Raw genomic sequence first — 15505 nt, 5'->3', positions numbered from 1 at the left:
TATGATGAAGAAAGTACAATTGTATCAACTAATGTACAGCTAAGAAAAGTTAGTTAAAGATAGAGATGAACAGTAGCTTGAGTCAGTCGTTCTCTAACTCTTTAAAAGTATTAACACAGTAGATAGATAGAGGAAGTACTTTTCTTATAAAATATTATTAACATTGATAACTGTAATTAGTGTAATAAATTTTTTATTAACAAAAAACATTAAAATAATTTTAGTAAAAAAAAAAATTAACCTGAGTGTTCGAACAGATACCATTTATTTCAAAACATTAACTTTGGATTTTCGTTTTCCAACACTATTTTTTATTTTTTATAATTTGATTGTAAGCCCTGGTTTATGCTTTAAAATTAGCTTTTTTTGCAACATTCTCTTAATTAAAAACCATTTTTAATATAAAATATTATTATAGTAGTTTTTTATAGTTGCGTTAGAATTAGATAGTAACTTATTCTAATAGAATTTTTTAGCTATTTTTAGTAGAACTTAGCAATAGTTCTACTTATTGCTCGTATTGTATTTCAAAAAGTTTGCATTTTAAGACTAAACTGTGAGTATTTGTTTACATAAGGTGGGTAACAAACCGTCTGAGAGTTAGTTTACCTTGAAAACAACTTCTATAAAACAAATAAGATTAAGCTTTTTTATAACAAGAAATTGAAATGTGTTCTTAATTTGTTTCTCATCAAGTAGTAATATAGTGTAGTAATTACCACTTCGTTAAAATTTTGCTTATAAAGAGTTTTTTTTAAGTTTAGTTTTATAGATTACAAGGCTAGAATATTTTGAAAATAAGTCCGGACCACGAAAGACAAATCTGACCAATCAACAAGAAGAGTTTTTTACCCCTAGTTTAAACTATTTTAGATCACTTTTTTTACAATTTAGTTTTATTTTATTAAGTTTTAACTAAGCTACAAGTTGTTTTTTACAGATTTTAAAAGTTCAAAATATTTTTTGAGATATAGCCGGTCGAAGTCAGAGACTGCAATAGGTTCCTTATGGGGGGCGTAAACTAAAACGAAGAATAACTATATCGTAAAAAAAGCAACTTGTAGCTTAGTTTTAGTCAGCAAAATTAGACCAAATAGTGAAAAAAGTGATTCCCTTAGCTATTCCCTTAACTTTCTAACTTTAATCGCTGGTATCTCAAAATTTTGAAATACTACTGGTAGCTTAAAAAATATTGTTCTAAAATTAAAGCTAACTTTGAAATAAATCATTACTCCCTTATACCTTAATTTACATAATTAAGTTAAGGAGTTTTAATTAAAATATTGGTTTACTACTTGACTACATAGCTTCAAATGAAATGACAAAAATCGAACGTATAATGTTTGTTTTTCTTTATTTTAAAGATAACAAACTTGATCATGAAGTAACGTATGCAACGAAAACAAAATGTCTTACATATGTAATAAAAGATCAGAATGGTTTGATACCTCAACCACCCAAAAATTTAAAGTAAATGATTTTAGATATTTGTTGTACTTTATGAAACCGTAACTTTATATTTTATTATAAATTTCTGTTTTAAACAACTTCCTTGTTTTTTCAGCCTTTGAATTAAAATTTATCAACAGATCTACATATTATCATTTAAAATTGTACTTTTATAGTACTATTTCAAACGGCAAGTATGTTAGAATTAACTTATTTCCTTGAAAGCTTGTTTTTTTTTTTATTTGAGTTTATATCATATAAAACTACTGATTTCAATTTTAGTAATGTACAACCTTAGTACAAACTTTTTTAGTCTTATTTAAAGACTACTATGTAATATTTTTTAATTAAAAAAAATTGTAGCTTTACCGTAAATGCTTTTTTATTTTACTTTAAAACCTTAAGTACAACTTTAGAAATATTTTGAAGTTGAAGCTATTGTATTATATCATTACATAAAATTAATTAAATTGTAGTTATTTAATAATCGTTACAATCTAATTTTAAAACAAACTAAAAATGGAAACTTATAAATTAAATTTCAGTGTTGAAAACAATAAACCAGTGAGTTACCATTTGACATTTTATGGAACGTCAATTTGTAAGCAAACAGTTATGGACTGGATACAAAAGTGTGGTAGGCAAAAGCCTACTTTAAAGCAGCACAAAACTAAAGATGATCTTAGTCAAAAAGAGTACACTTTTATACAAGTTAATTTATTCATAACTTTGCTTAGTCTATTTTAGTCAATTCTTATAGCAATTTGTACTAAAGTCATTGATAATACTTTTTCGATACGCTAAAGTTTGTTTATTCCTAAATAATTAGATACGAAACATCAGTTATTGAACTTTTCTCAAAGTGAATTTTGTTATATTCATTGTCATAACCTTTTAAAACTTTTTTAAGTAGCAAACGATCAGTATGTATTGAAATTTGTTTGTTATCTTTGGAAGATTATTGTACACAAATTTCTTTGAAAATTTTGTATAAGTTTTGTAAAACTTAGCTGACTTTATACCAGCTAAATATACTTAAAAAAGTTTACAATCAGACATTTGACAGGTAATGTTTTTAGTTTTTATAGCCAAATATGTAATTTAAAACTAATGTTTAAACAGAACATGCACAAAACTAAAGAGTTACCAGAAGGATATTATTACAATGGAAATCACTATGTGAATTTTTTCAATGACATAAAATCACAATACCATCCGAAAATTGACAGGTAGTTTTGTAAAACGTTAAGAGAAAAAGTATTTGATAAAGTTCTTAAAATAGTAAGTTGAATAATTACATCATACTTTTAATAAACTTTTAACTTATATCCTATGGCATAGGGAGTGCATCATTTTTTTTTACAAAAACTAACATTTGAAAATTTAGAGTATATAATATAAGAATTTTTTTACACCAAAAAAAACTGTTAAGTTTTTTTTCCCGGTTTCCTCGGAAATATTTAAAAATTTACTAAAAGTCTGTCATATTCATTTTAAAGCAATTCACATCAAGTTTTCAGGAAGTGTTCTTTTCAATATTACGATCAACTTTAAGGAAGCGGATTTATAAGAAAATAAATTTAAAAAAATTATAACAAAGTTTAAAAAATGTAAATATTTTTTCTACAATTTGTTTAAAATTTATTAAACTTTAGACTAAGAAAGTTTTAAAACAATTGCTGAAAAATTGAAGGATGAGTTAGATTTTTAGTGAAAAGGTTTATTTTAGATTGTGCCTCCCATTAAGAGTTAATTTGCAGGGGAAGGCTAAGTCAGTTTTTTTTAGGTCACCAGTAGCTATTACGGCCATTATCAACAGAGTTGAGATGTTTCGTGCCATCAATAATAGTTAATGAACTTTACCGCAAGAACAACAACAGCATCCGAGACAACCTACGACCAGTTCCGTCCTAATTAGGACTCATCTGGCAGGCATAGTCGCCTGAAACCGCTGTTGAAATCTAACCAAGCGGGTGTAAATACGAAGTACTAAAGCAACCGTTTGTGGGTAAAGTTGAAAAAACTGACACAGTTAAATCATTCACAGCCCTGTGTCTCAGACTTATTGTCAGCTTATTGTGAGATTATAGTCTATGCACAATATCTTGCGGTAAAGTTCATTAACTATTATTGATGGCGCGAAACCTCCAGTTCTGTTGATGATGGCCGTAATAACTACTGGTTAAACCTGATCAAACGAGCTTAGACTATAAACCACAATAAGCTGACAATGTCTGAGACGTTGGGCTGTGAATGATTTAGCTGTGTCAATTTTTTCAACTTTACCCACAAACGGTCGCTTCAGTACTTCATACTTAATCCCGCTTGGTTTAATCGCGACTATGTCTGCTTGGTGAGTCCTAATTAGGACGAAACCGGTCGTAGGTTGTCTCGGATGCTGTTGTTGTTGATCTTGTTCATTGGTTATTTTATTAGGTTAAAATGGCAAAATTTCTGAATTTGTCAGTTCTAACTTACCAAATTCTTTACTTAAAGCCTTAAAATGGTATAAGATTAACAAAAAATCCTTTATAGTCAGACTAAAATTGCAAAATTTTCCTGGAAAATGTTGAACTATTACCCTATTTGAACAAGTAGTTATTATATGTATTTTTTTTAGTATTGACGATCTGTGGCAAGGACACTTTATTAGTTTACTGTTTAAATTTTTTTTGGGACATTTACACTCGAAACTGTTTTTTGTTTAGAGTTTTATATTTTATGCATCATAAATAGTACATCACTTTAAAGTTTATATTTTAAAATAAGTTTTTAAAAAGAGCTGTAGCAATATCGCATGCTTCACTGCTTTCTTAATTATTTAAGAAAAGAGATTGCAAAAAAAGATTGTTTTCCAAATGCTTAAATATAATAATTTTCAATATTCGTGGCTTTTTTGTTAGAATGGTGGAGCCAAAATCACCTGTTATTTCTTTTTTAAGCTGAGTATTATTTGATCGACTATTATGTTTATGTATTCTTATAGTGTATATTTACTTTGTATATATTGAAATGTGTAATAAATTGTAAAACCTATTGAACAGTTCTTAGGTAAATATAAGAAAGAGATATTACTTAGAATGTATTAGCAAGGTTAGCTTTATATAACAATACTTAGTTATGTAATGAGTCATCAGGTCATCTATCAATACAGAGCCTTACGCTTATTTATTAATTATAGTTATTATTTCATTACATGTGTTGTTTTCTTTATTTCCGTTTTTTTTTTGTAAGGTTTATTTAAGTATTTTATGTAAGAGCATGGCTAATTTTTTAGTATACATCATGGTATAATTTTTTTTTAAGTTTTAACGAAGTTAATTACAAATGTTAAATTTTTAATACCATTTTTCGTTTTGCAGAATTAATTATGATTTAATTTGAGTATTTTAATTATTAACTATTTGCCAGTATTTTACTTCTTATTTGTGACACTTAGAGATTATTTGCAAAGAGGTAAACAGTGAGAAAAAATTATACCTAGTTCGGTGCAAAAATTACGAGCATGAACTTAGCTTGAGAGCCTTTTTTTAGGAATTTTATAAAAAGTCCAAACTTATTTCCCAATTATTTTCCTTATCTTAATAGCTAATTAAAAACTTTTTTTTTTAGAGAACGGTTATTTGTCTTTAATTTAAAAAAAATGCACTGAATTGGGATTTTACTTATTGAGTGGGACCCATTTAAATTTTTTTTTGTTTTTTTCTTTTTTTTTTATTTATACATCTTTTCACTAAAATCTTTTTTTTTTTTAATTTTTTATTTTTATCATACTTATTAAAATAAGTTTGATAATGTTGTAAACTTTTTTTTTTAACTAAAACTTATTTTTTTTATACCATAAACCTGAATAAACTTTTCAGAAAAATTCCCAATTTTGCACGATTTTCGTTTTTCAGGTATACATCCTTTTGAAACCAATGGGTGTTGGTGACCCAACATCCAAAGGTTCATTTACCCTAGATGATAATTCACTATTAGGATTTGACATAATTATTATTTTACTTTAGACTAAGTTTTACTAGATATCAATATTACAATAGATAGCTAGGCACAACAATTGAGTGGGTTTCTCTATTAAACGAACTTCAAAGAACACAAAACCAATTGTAAAAATCACAAGAACTATTAAATATGTAATTTGTGTACTAAAATACTGTATATTAACCACTATAAAAAACACAATAATATTTTAAGAAATACTTAGAATTAAATACTTAACCAAGTGTTAAAAACTTCAAGAACTATAAAAGTATGTCACTTATGTGAAAAATGCTTTATATTATAAACTTTAAAAAATGCTTTAAGTAAATCACTAGTTGAAAATCAAAAGAGCTATAAAATGTACAGTAAGAGAATTACTAAACTTACTTTAAATAACAATCTTTAAGTCTAACAAATACAATTATAAATATATAAACTAAAACTCTATAAAACAACTTAGTACCAATATTCAAGTGTCTTTCTTGTAAACAGTCTCTGCAGCTCCTGGCGGTTCTGTCAACCCAGCTCAGTCTGTCGTATCACCCTTATCAGCTTGTGACTAAAAACATTAAAATGAATCGTTGCATCATACAGTTTTGATTGTACGCCTTAAAAGAGAAATGCGCTCTCGATCTCTTTTATTCTCTTTACATCATAAAAGAAAAATGCGCTCTCATTCTCTTTATTCTCTTTCTCACTTTTTGTTTCATCATACTTTGCACGGGCAAGAATTGGAAGTGCAATAACTATTTATTTTCTCTTAAAAACAAAACGGTTTTCAAGTGAAACTTGGAATAGCGTTACACTTTTATGCAAAAATAAAATATTTTTTTATTAATTTTTATTTTTTACATATTTGTATAGTTAGGTTTTTTGATGTTGTGATATTTTTTCCCCAGTTTGTTATTGCTTTTAAAATATATGACCCATACAAGTTTCACCTAAAATTATAACAACGCTATTTGAGGGATTTCTTGCTCAAGTGCTAAGAGTTTAGGTAAAGCTTGTATGGGTCATATATTTTAAAAGCAATAACAAACTAGGAAAAAATATCACAACATCATGAAACATAACTATACAAATCTGTTAGAAATAAAAATTAATAAAAAAATATTATATATTTGTATATCTGAAAAACAAAAATCGTGCAAAATTGGAATTTTTCAGAAAAGCTTATTCAGGCTTATGGTATAAAAAAAAATTGAAAAAAAACTTTTAAAAAGTTTACAACATTATTAAACTCATTTTAATAAGTATGTTTAAAAAAAATTGAAAAAAAATTATTATTTTTTGAGAAAAGGTTGTATAAATAAAAAAATAGAAAAAAGCACAAAATTTTTAAATGGGCCCCACTCAATAAGTCAAACCCCAATTCATTGGATTTTTTTTTTCAAATTAAAGACAAAGGACTGTTCTCTAGAATAAAATTAAAAGTTTTTAATTAGCTATTAAGATAAGGAAAATAATTGGGTCTTAAGTTTGGACGTTTTATAAAATTCCTAAAAAACGCTCTCAAGCTAAGTTCACGCTCGTGCAAAAATTTTTGTATTTAAGTTTATATTATTTTTTTTACATTTCAACAACTTATTATTACAGTTATCTTTCGCTGAAGTACACATTCTAGACACAGCAGCTACTCAATAGGAAGTTTGTAGCTAAGAATTAATAATCTAAATAAAAAAGAAACTTGACAGAAAGTTTATATTTTTGTTCAAAAATGTGTACCGAATAAAAAGTGTGTAATAAAATGCGTAGTTGTCAAAATATGTGTACTCAAAATACGTACTTATCAAAATGTGCGTAGTCAGAATGCGTATTTAATCAAAAGAGCGTGCTTAAAACGCGTAACTAAGAGGAAGGTAAAAGTCAGGCTATATCGGCCAAAATCTTGAAAAGTTAGGCTATATTTACAAAATTTTGCATGTCACCCTGTGTAGAACACTTTAAGTTTGATCGCTTAAATTTCAAAAGTTACTTTGAATTTTTTAAACTCTAAAAAACAACTGGTAGCTTAGTTTTATATGGAAAAATAAGACTTACTTAAAAACAAGGGATTTCCCCCTCCCCATTAAACAAGTTTACCAAGTAAGTAACTATAGATCAATAGATTTAAAAAACTCATATAAATTAGAACTATATGTATATTTTTTTTATATATTATAACCAAAAATGTTGATTACTTTATTTTGATTACTTTAAGTTATGATATTTACCTTTATCATAAAAATTATAGGTTCATAGAAGAGTACCTAAAAGAACAAAACTTAAAAGTAGATGCATATAATTTAAAATTGAAAAAAACCGAAGTCCCAGATATGTTTCAACCGATGAAAACAACTTAATTTAATTTTCTTTTTTAGTTGTTTATGTAATTTTTTTTAATAGCTGTTATTTTTATTTGTTATGGCTAGTGTTAAAATTGTTTTTAGGTATTTTTATTTTTGAAGATTATTAAATACATTTTTTGATGTACACGAACTGTGAATTTTACTAAGTTGTCAAATAAATATTTTCAATTGTTAATGTATAGTTTTACAAATACTTCTATCTTTATTTAGTACAAAAAATATATAGGTTTTTATTTCATTATAAAACGAACTTACAATTTTTCAAAAAAAACATTGGTTAAACTTTCATTTAGCAATAAAAAAAGACTTAACTTAAGTTTGAAAAATTTCAACTAAAAAAAAATAAAAAGATGAAGTTAAACTGTAGTTTATATATTTTTAGCATAAGTAGTTTTACATATTTTATTATGTTTATTTTCAAAAAAGTAAAGTTTAAAACCAATTACCAACTACATTTAAATAATTCAAACTTATTTAGTTACCGTATAAAATAAAATAGATTTATAATTAAAAAAAACACCATTATAGTTTAGAGAAGCGAAATAATATATAAGTTAATTCAATGTTATGAAAAGCAATAAATACTGCCGTTGATTTTACACGGGTCTAGTTAATGTGTGCTATTTGGCTGCATTCTCACATCGAACGTGAGTTTATTAATAAAGAAAAGTCGTTTTAAATAAAGATTTTTAAATTTAGGGGTTCAAAAAAATATATTTCATCTACGCTTATATCTTTAAAACTAAATACATGACTATACAATACATAGGTAAAAATACTATAGCACTCACAACGGCTAGATTTATAAAACTTTACTTGTAGGCGTCTTCAAATTGTTGAACTAATTTGTAGGACTGCTTCATGCAGTTTTTTGCCTTTGCGCTTGAGTGTGTTTATTAATTTTATTATAAACATTTTTGGTTCAGGGTGGCCACTAGGGTGCATCTGTTGCCCCGACCTTAGAGTTGAAAGGGTTGCCACTTTACCTGGAATTTTGAACGAAAAACCTGTAACTTTTTTAATTTGAGTTTTTGTTAATTTTTAAAAACTAGATAATATTAAAATACTCTGTAGTTTTAGCTAACTTTGTTATTATGGAAACAATAATGTTTTAAGATTAACTTTTTGTTGATATTGTTAGTGAGTGGAAGTCATTAGAAAAGAAATAAAAACATCACTTTGTACTTGTAACAAAAATGTAGCAATTTTTTTGCAGAAAAATATGAAGTAAACACAAAACTTTTTTAACAAAAAATTTAGTAAAATCTTGTATGTTGTCATACTTCTAATTTAGCACAAGATGAATTTAATATACTTCAGACAAGTTAATTTTTTCTTAAAATTTTTCAAAAAGCTTGAAAAATATTATTTAGATTAGTTACAATCTATGTATATTTTATTAAGAAATAGCAGTTTCACTTGCTGTTTTATTTAGTTAAACATGATTAGTATAAATTCATTCAACTGGAGCAAAATATTAAGGTAATTAGAAATTAAATAAAAATAGTAAGTTATAACAAATATTAGTTATGCATACTTGTTAAATTTAATTTTAGTTCTAGCACTTACTTCTAGGAATTAGGTCTTGTTTAAAAAAATAATGTTTTAACTAATTATTGCAACTTTTAAAATATAACCCTGTTAGTTTTATTATACCCTGTTTTTTACTCTAACAATTCCACCTAAAAATCACTGAAGTATTGGTAAAAGTCTACACTTTAATGAAGTAGTCCTACAAATTCGACCAACACTTTTAAGCCACCTTTACTTATGGAAAGTACCCTGTATGCTTTGTTACAAATTACATTATAATCTTTTCTGTTTTTGTAGTTATTTGGTCTTATAATTTCTAAAGGCCATTAATGTCCAAAAAGTAGATTTATAATAGCTTGTTGTGCAGACAATCTTAACAAATGATAAAAAAAGTTAATAATAGTGAGTTGGTATCAAAGCTGGTTTTTAATAGTTTTCAATAAGTTCACCACAAACGAACTATAACAAACATTAGTTTTTATTTGAGCAAGTGTTAACAATCTGGTGTGATCTATCATCTTTCTTTAATGATACACTGTGCAGTTTGCACAGCTTTTGCTAAGTTGCGGAAGTATTACATTGCATTTAGCCAAGTTGGGCAAGCTTTTTTTTTTTTGTTATGGCTGGTTACGGAAAAAACTTCTTTTTTTTTATTAACCTATTTTATGTTATGCAATAAAACGCACACTAAACTTTTCATTAGTTTAATTTGTTTTAATTTTTTAATTGAATCAAACAGTCTAAATAAACACAAATAACAAACGGAACAAAACTTTGGTAAAGTTTAAAATCAATTTTGCGAAAAGAAATCAAACTGTTTTTATAACTAACATATTGTTTTCATTACGAGATTTTAAGTGTACGATAATTACTGAAATTTACCGCAAGATCAACAACAACATCTTTGTTGTTGATCTTGCGGTAAAGTTTATTAATTATTATTATTGATGGCGCGAAACATCTCAACTCAGTTGATGATGGCTGTAATAACTACTGGAGATTTTAACTGAAAACATTGATTTTAGTTAATCTTATTAGACCAGCGGTTCTTAACTTTTTTCATATTTTACCTTTATATGGAAAGTAATTACCAAGTTAACCCCCAATATACAACGTAGTGTTTAGTTTTGAGAGAAAAAAAAGTATTTTCATCTTTAAACTTATTAAATACTTAAAAATACAGAATTAATTTAACTAATAAATATATTATTAAGTACTAATTTTTATATGAAAACGACAATAAATAAACATTAATTCACAAAACTTTTAATAAAGAAAATTTACCCCCTAAAACAAGGTTATTTACCCCAGGTTAAGAATCGCTGAACTAGACCTACTTCTCGACTTTAAACGGATGTATTAGCGAGGGAACAAATAAGCGATAATTTACTGTACTTTATCCAATGTTGAAGGCTTTAAATTATTTGGTTAGCTAATTCATTAACATTGATGAGACTAATTGTAAATTACGCATTTCCTAGTTTTAATCAGTTGAGATCAATTTTAGGGTTTGATCATACAATTCCTACCTGACTAATTCCAGTTTGAACTATTCACCCCCCAAAATTAATTTATACTAAAATCAATTCCTACTTAATAAACTTTTATTCAGAAATATTATAAACTAAATAAATTTCATCTTATATGTTTTTCTCTAATCTAGTCCTACTCATTTAGCAAATGTATCAACCCTAAACCGTATAAATACTGTAAAATGAGTTTATTTGTGATACACATCATTTAAAAAAAATAAGTTTATACATATTTTAACTCTATAAAGTATTAAATCACCCCTATTCTACATTTTTCGGTTCGAATAATTTCTCTAAGAAAGCGTTTGACAACAATTAAAAACTTTTATATTTGCTTATAATGAAATAAAATATTAAATGATTTTTTTAATGAAACAAATAAAAACGAACTTATATTATTGTAGCTCTAATGATTTTTAAAAATACGTTCAGTTATACAAGTATTTGTGTACTTCTTTTACTAAAAACACAAGCAAGAGTATTTGTATATCTTAAAAATTTTATGAGTCCAAAATGAATCTCTAAATATAATGAGCTTTTAAAATTTCAAAAAGTTTTATGAAGCTTCATCTTAATTTTACATAAATAATGAGAGTTACTGATATAAAACACTAAACTGTTCTGTTTGAGATATACTAAAGGATTAAATTGACTAAGTTTTAAAACTATGGTTGTAAAAAATGCTTCTGTTATTAAGTAATTAAGAAACAAAGGCTAAGATAGAAAAAACATGTATAAAACTAAACACATATTTATTTAGCTTTTATGAAACAATTTGTGCAAAATAAAGCATTTTAAATATTTTTATAATGTACACTAACAAAAATGATTTTAATTTAATCTGGATGATTAATTATTAACTTATTTAGTTTTTGCAAAAAAAGTTATAATGTTTTTTTTGATATTTTGAAAGTACTAAATAAACGAAAGACGTTGTAAAGAACTTGTTTAATTAGCCGGACCCGTTGCTTTTAAAAACTACCGTTCGATGCTTTAATAAACAAACGCCGTTAGCCAAGTCAAGACTTTATCTACAAAAACTTGTTTTATTGTAAATGGTCTTGTTTAAGTTGGTATTAAGAGTTTGACGTTTTATCACATCATCTATAATGTTTATGAATTAAATAATTTTTTTTTTTAGTTCTATTAATACTATTTTACACTAGTAGTTAGGCGAATTTTTTAAAAATGCAAAGTATATTGCCGAAAACTATTAAGGTATATGACTTTTTAGACTTTTTACCGTAATTTAATTTTAATAACCAATTATTTTTTAGCATTTATTGTTGTTATTGTCTCAGTGAGTTTCATAATATATGTCTTAGACAAAACGTTGAACTGTATCAAAGTGGTGTAAGACACTATAACCGAAAGGTTTTTTTTCGTAAACCAAGAACTGAACTAATTATTTTGAAGACTTTTAAATGTCATTCAATAAACAAAATATTGTTCATACTTATCTATTATTGTTTTTAAATTAAACTAAGATAAGTTATAAAAAAAAAAACTTTTTTATACCTGACCAGTATACGAACTAAACGAAAAGATTATGATAAACTACTATGACCCGTCCTGGACATGACATTAAACTGTATCCTAGTGTATGACTCGATAACCGAAAGGTTTTTTCGTTCACCAGGTCCTAAAACCAAATTTTTGAGCGTTTTTTTTTCGTATTCAATATATATGCACAAACAAACAAAAAATTAGAATTAAGTTCAATAAAATCAGATTGCCGCTTTGTAACAAATTTATAAGCGCTATATATTTTAAGGGGAACAGGTCTAAATTGCACGAAGCCAAAATTGCACGAAGCCAAATTTACACGAGTTACATTGAGTCCTTTTGTTGATGTGACGGAAATCCCCAAATATTTGCTGAGTAATTATAAAAAAATATGTTTTAGTTAGTGTTTAATATGTTTGGGTAAGGTGGGTTAGGGTTAAGGGTATAAATAAAAAAATAAAAATATTTTTGGTGAGGTTGGTTAGGGTTAAGGGTATAAATACTAAAAAAATTTAAAAAAAATTAATTGATGATTCAGTAAGTATTAGAGGAAACACTTTTGCTTTAAAATCGGACCCAGTTACATTTTTGAACGAGGGTAAAAAATTTATAGAAAAAAGATAAAAATAAAAATAGTGATAGTAAAAACACAAAAAAAAAAAACTAATAAAAACTATTATAAAAAAATTGAAAATTACCGACCGAGAGTTAAGGCCTTAAGAGTAACAGCGATAGTAAAAAAAAATAAATAATTAATTAAACTATAAAAGAAAGTAAAAAAAAAATAATAATAAACAAATTTAAGAAAAGTTGGAAAAAAAAGCTACCGACCGAGGGTAAGGGTTAGGGGTAACAGTGGTAGTAAAAGAAAAATAATAAAAATTAATAATTAAAAAAAAATTAAAAAAATGTGTACATATTATAATATAATATAATAAAGTTTAACCCGTGCAAAAATATCTCCGTGAAAAAGTCCCTCGTGCAAAATTGACCCTTCGTGCAAAAGTAATTTCGTACAATTTTATCTTCGTGCAATTTTGTGCACTCGTGCAATTTTGTCCTCTCGTGCAATTTTGTACGCTCATGCAAATTTGACAGCTACCCATTTTTAAGACACTAAAGTTTTCAACAAATATATTGCATCCATCTTTTGTAACCTTAATAATAAATTGTTGTCTTTAAACTTTTAACACATTAAACGTTAAACAAAAAAAATACGTCTTTTAAATTGAAAAATATTAAAATATAAAAATAGAACCTAACATTACTTAACTTGTTTACAGTTTTAATAAAGTAATAAAACAATTTTATCAACTCTACAGTAAAAACCTAAACCAACTACAATATTAAAGTGCAAATTATTTCAACTAGTTAGCATTACAGTAAATTTGATTGGATTCTAATTAAATAGCAAACGATTACGATAAAATAATTTAAGATAGATAACAATTCGGAATGGAAGAAACTTGATTAGACTTAATTGTTAGCGGATTGGATTTGAATGAAACGCAGAAAATTAGATTGAAGCTAATTAAATTGCCATTTAAAAAAATAAGAAAATTTAATTTGATGGTCATTTTCGAACAGCAAAAGTTTATGACTCGATATAATCCGGTTAATTATTAAAGCACAAATTTTATTCATTTGATCTTGTAGGTAATAACTTGGGTAAGAATTGTTTTAGATTTGAATTGATTGGGTAAAAATTTGATTGTGTTAAATTCTATTTGGTTAGTAAAACACGGGTAGGGGCTAGTTTCAATGAGAATCAAAAGAATAAAAAATACATTAGGTCGGAATTGATTAGGTAGGAATCGATTTTGGTTGAGATTTAAAACTATTGGTCAGCAATAAATTACTTAAAAATGATTTAACTAAACTCATCTTGTGTTTATACAACTAGGGTAAGTAAAATTATAAGCCATATAAATAAAAACTGCTTAAAATTTAAAATAGTGCCATTATGCTAATCGGTTTTTTAAATTATCAGTATCGTTTTTAAAATTTGAAACACAAAATAAGTTTGAAACCTCATTATATACATTACACTTTTTAGTTTACTTTTTCTATTATCATTTAGTACCTAGGTATCATGAAGATAACTGTGAAACAAAAGTCTCTTTCAAAAAGCTTTTAAATACCAACACTACTTTAATTAGCATTTAAATTAGCAGTAAGGCTGTTTTAAATAAGTCTAAATCAGGGTTTCTCAAAGTAGGCCAAGTAGCCCCCTTGGGAGCCATGACAGGTATCGAGGGGACCATGAGCAGCAAAGGGGTCACGAGGTCATAATTTGAAACTTACACTAGATATTCTGGAGTTGCAGATAAAAAGCAAAAAAAAAAGGTCTTAGGTGTTTTAAATCGTAATTCTGAAACTTACACTAGATATTCTGAAATTGCTAAAGAAGAGTAAATAATAAAGCAGTCTTATGTGTTTGGTAGTTTTTTGAATAATCTTGTTGAAAGGGGCCATAGATTTTTTTATTTCTCTAGAGGGGGCCATATAAAAGAAAAAGTTTAGGAAGCCATAGTCTAAACTCTAAATGCTTTTAATTGTAAAATATTTGTTAAACTTTTAAACACAAATAGTTTTTAAATAGCAGACATACCTTTTTAAGTTTAAAATTATATTGTAATTTTTTACATCGTTACTTTGTTGTACTTCTTTAAAGTATTTTCAATTTCAAATTATATTTCATGTAATTAATATAATTGTTTACAAAGTACCATTCTTCTCAAAAAGTTTTTTTTAATACCTAATTAAATAAAAATAACAATTATAAATAGTGTACAAACAGTGTATAATTTTCTTTACAAATTTAACAGAGTATTTCATCCTTTCTTTTTCTTATACGAAAGTTGTACAACTTCAATCTTTAAATAGTATCGTTAAATTAACTTATATTTATTTTAGTACTGATTCTTTTCTCCGCATGCTAGTATAGTTCTCAAACGAAACTAATAGGAATGATTTAGTTTTTGTTTATTTGAATTTAAGTCTTAAATTCTGGTGAAGTAACTGTCGAGTTGGTAGTTTTGTATTGGCTAAATTTTAGTCTTAATTGTTGTTCTACTAAAGTGAGGATTAGTAAACTAAGGCCTACAAAGTAAAAAGTCTGTGACTGCAATGTATATTTCGGCTAAAATAAAA

General features: G+C 26.1%; 1 protein-coding gene across 1 annotated transcript in view; it reads left to right on the top strand.

Annotated features, from left to right (window-relative positions):
* LOC145837923 (dynein axonemal assembly factor 9-like) overlaps nt 1-7933 on the top strand; it is a 34303-nt gene extending 26370 nt beyond the window's left edge. The window contains exons 21-24 of the mRNA XM_082945416.1: nt 1365-1470; nt 1995-2160; nt 2572-2678; nt 7667-7933. Coding sequence (XP_082801542.1) covers nt 1365-1470; nt 1995-2160; nt 2572-2678; nt 7667-7775 — 488 coding nt within the window. The 3' untranslated portion in view covers nt 7776-7933. The remainder of the gene's footprint in view (nt 1-1364; nt 1471-1994; nt 2161-2571; nt 2679-7666) is intronic.
* Nucleotides 7934-15505: the final 7572 nt, after the last annotated feature.

This window comes from Thalia democratica, chromosome 1, assembly GCF_965202585.1.
Source record: "Thalia democratica chromosome 1, ktThaDemo2.hap1.1, whole genome shotgun sequence".
In the NCBI taxonomy this organism is placed as follows: domain Eukaryota; kingdom Metazoa; phylum Chordata; class Thaliacea; order Salpida; family Salpidae; genus Thalia; species Thalia democratica.
This window is presented reverse-complemented; position numbering and strand designations above follow the sequence as displayed.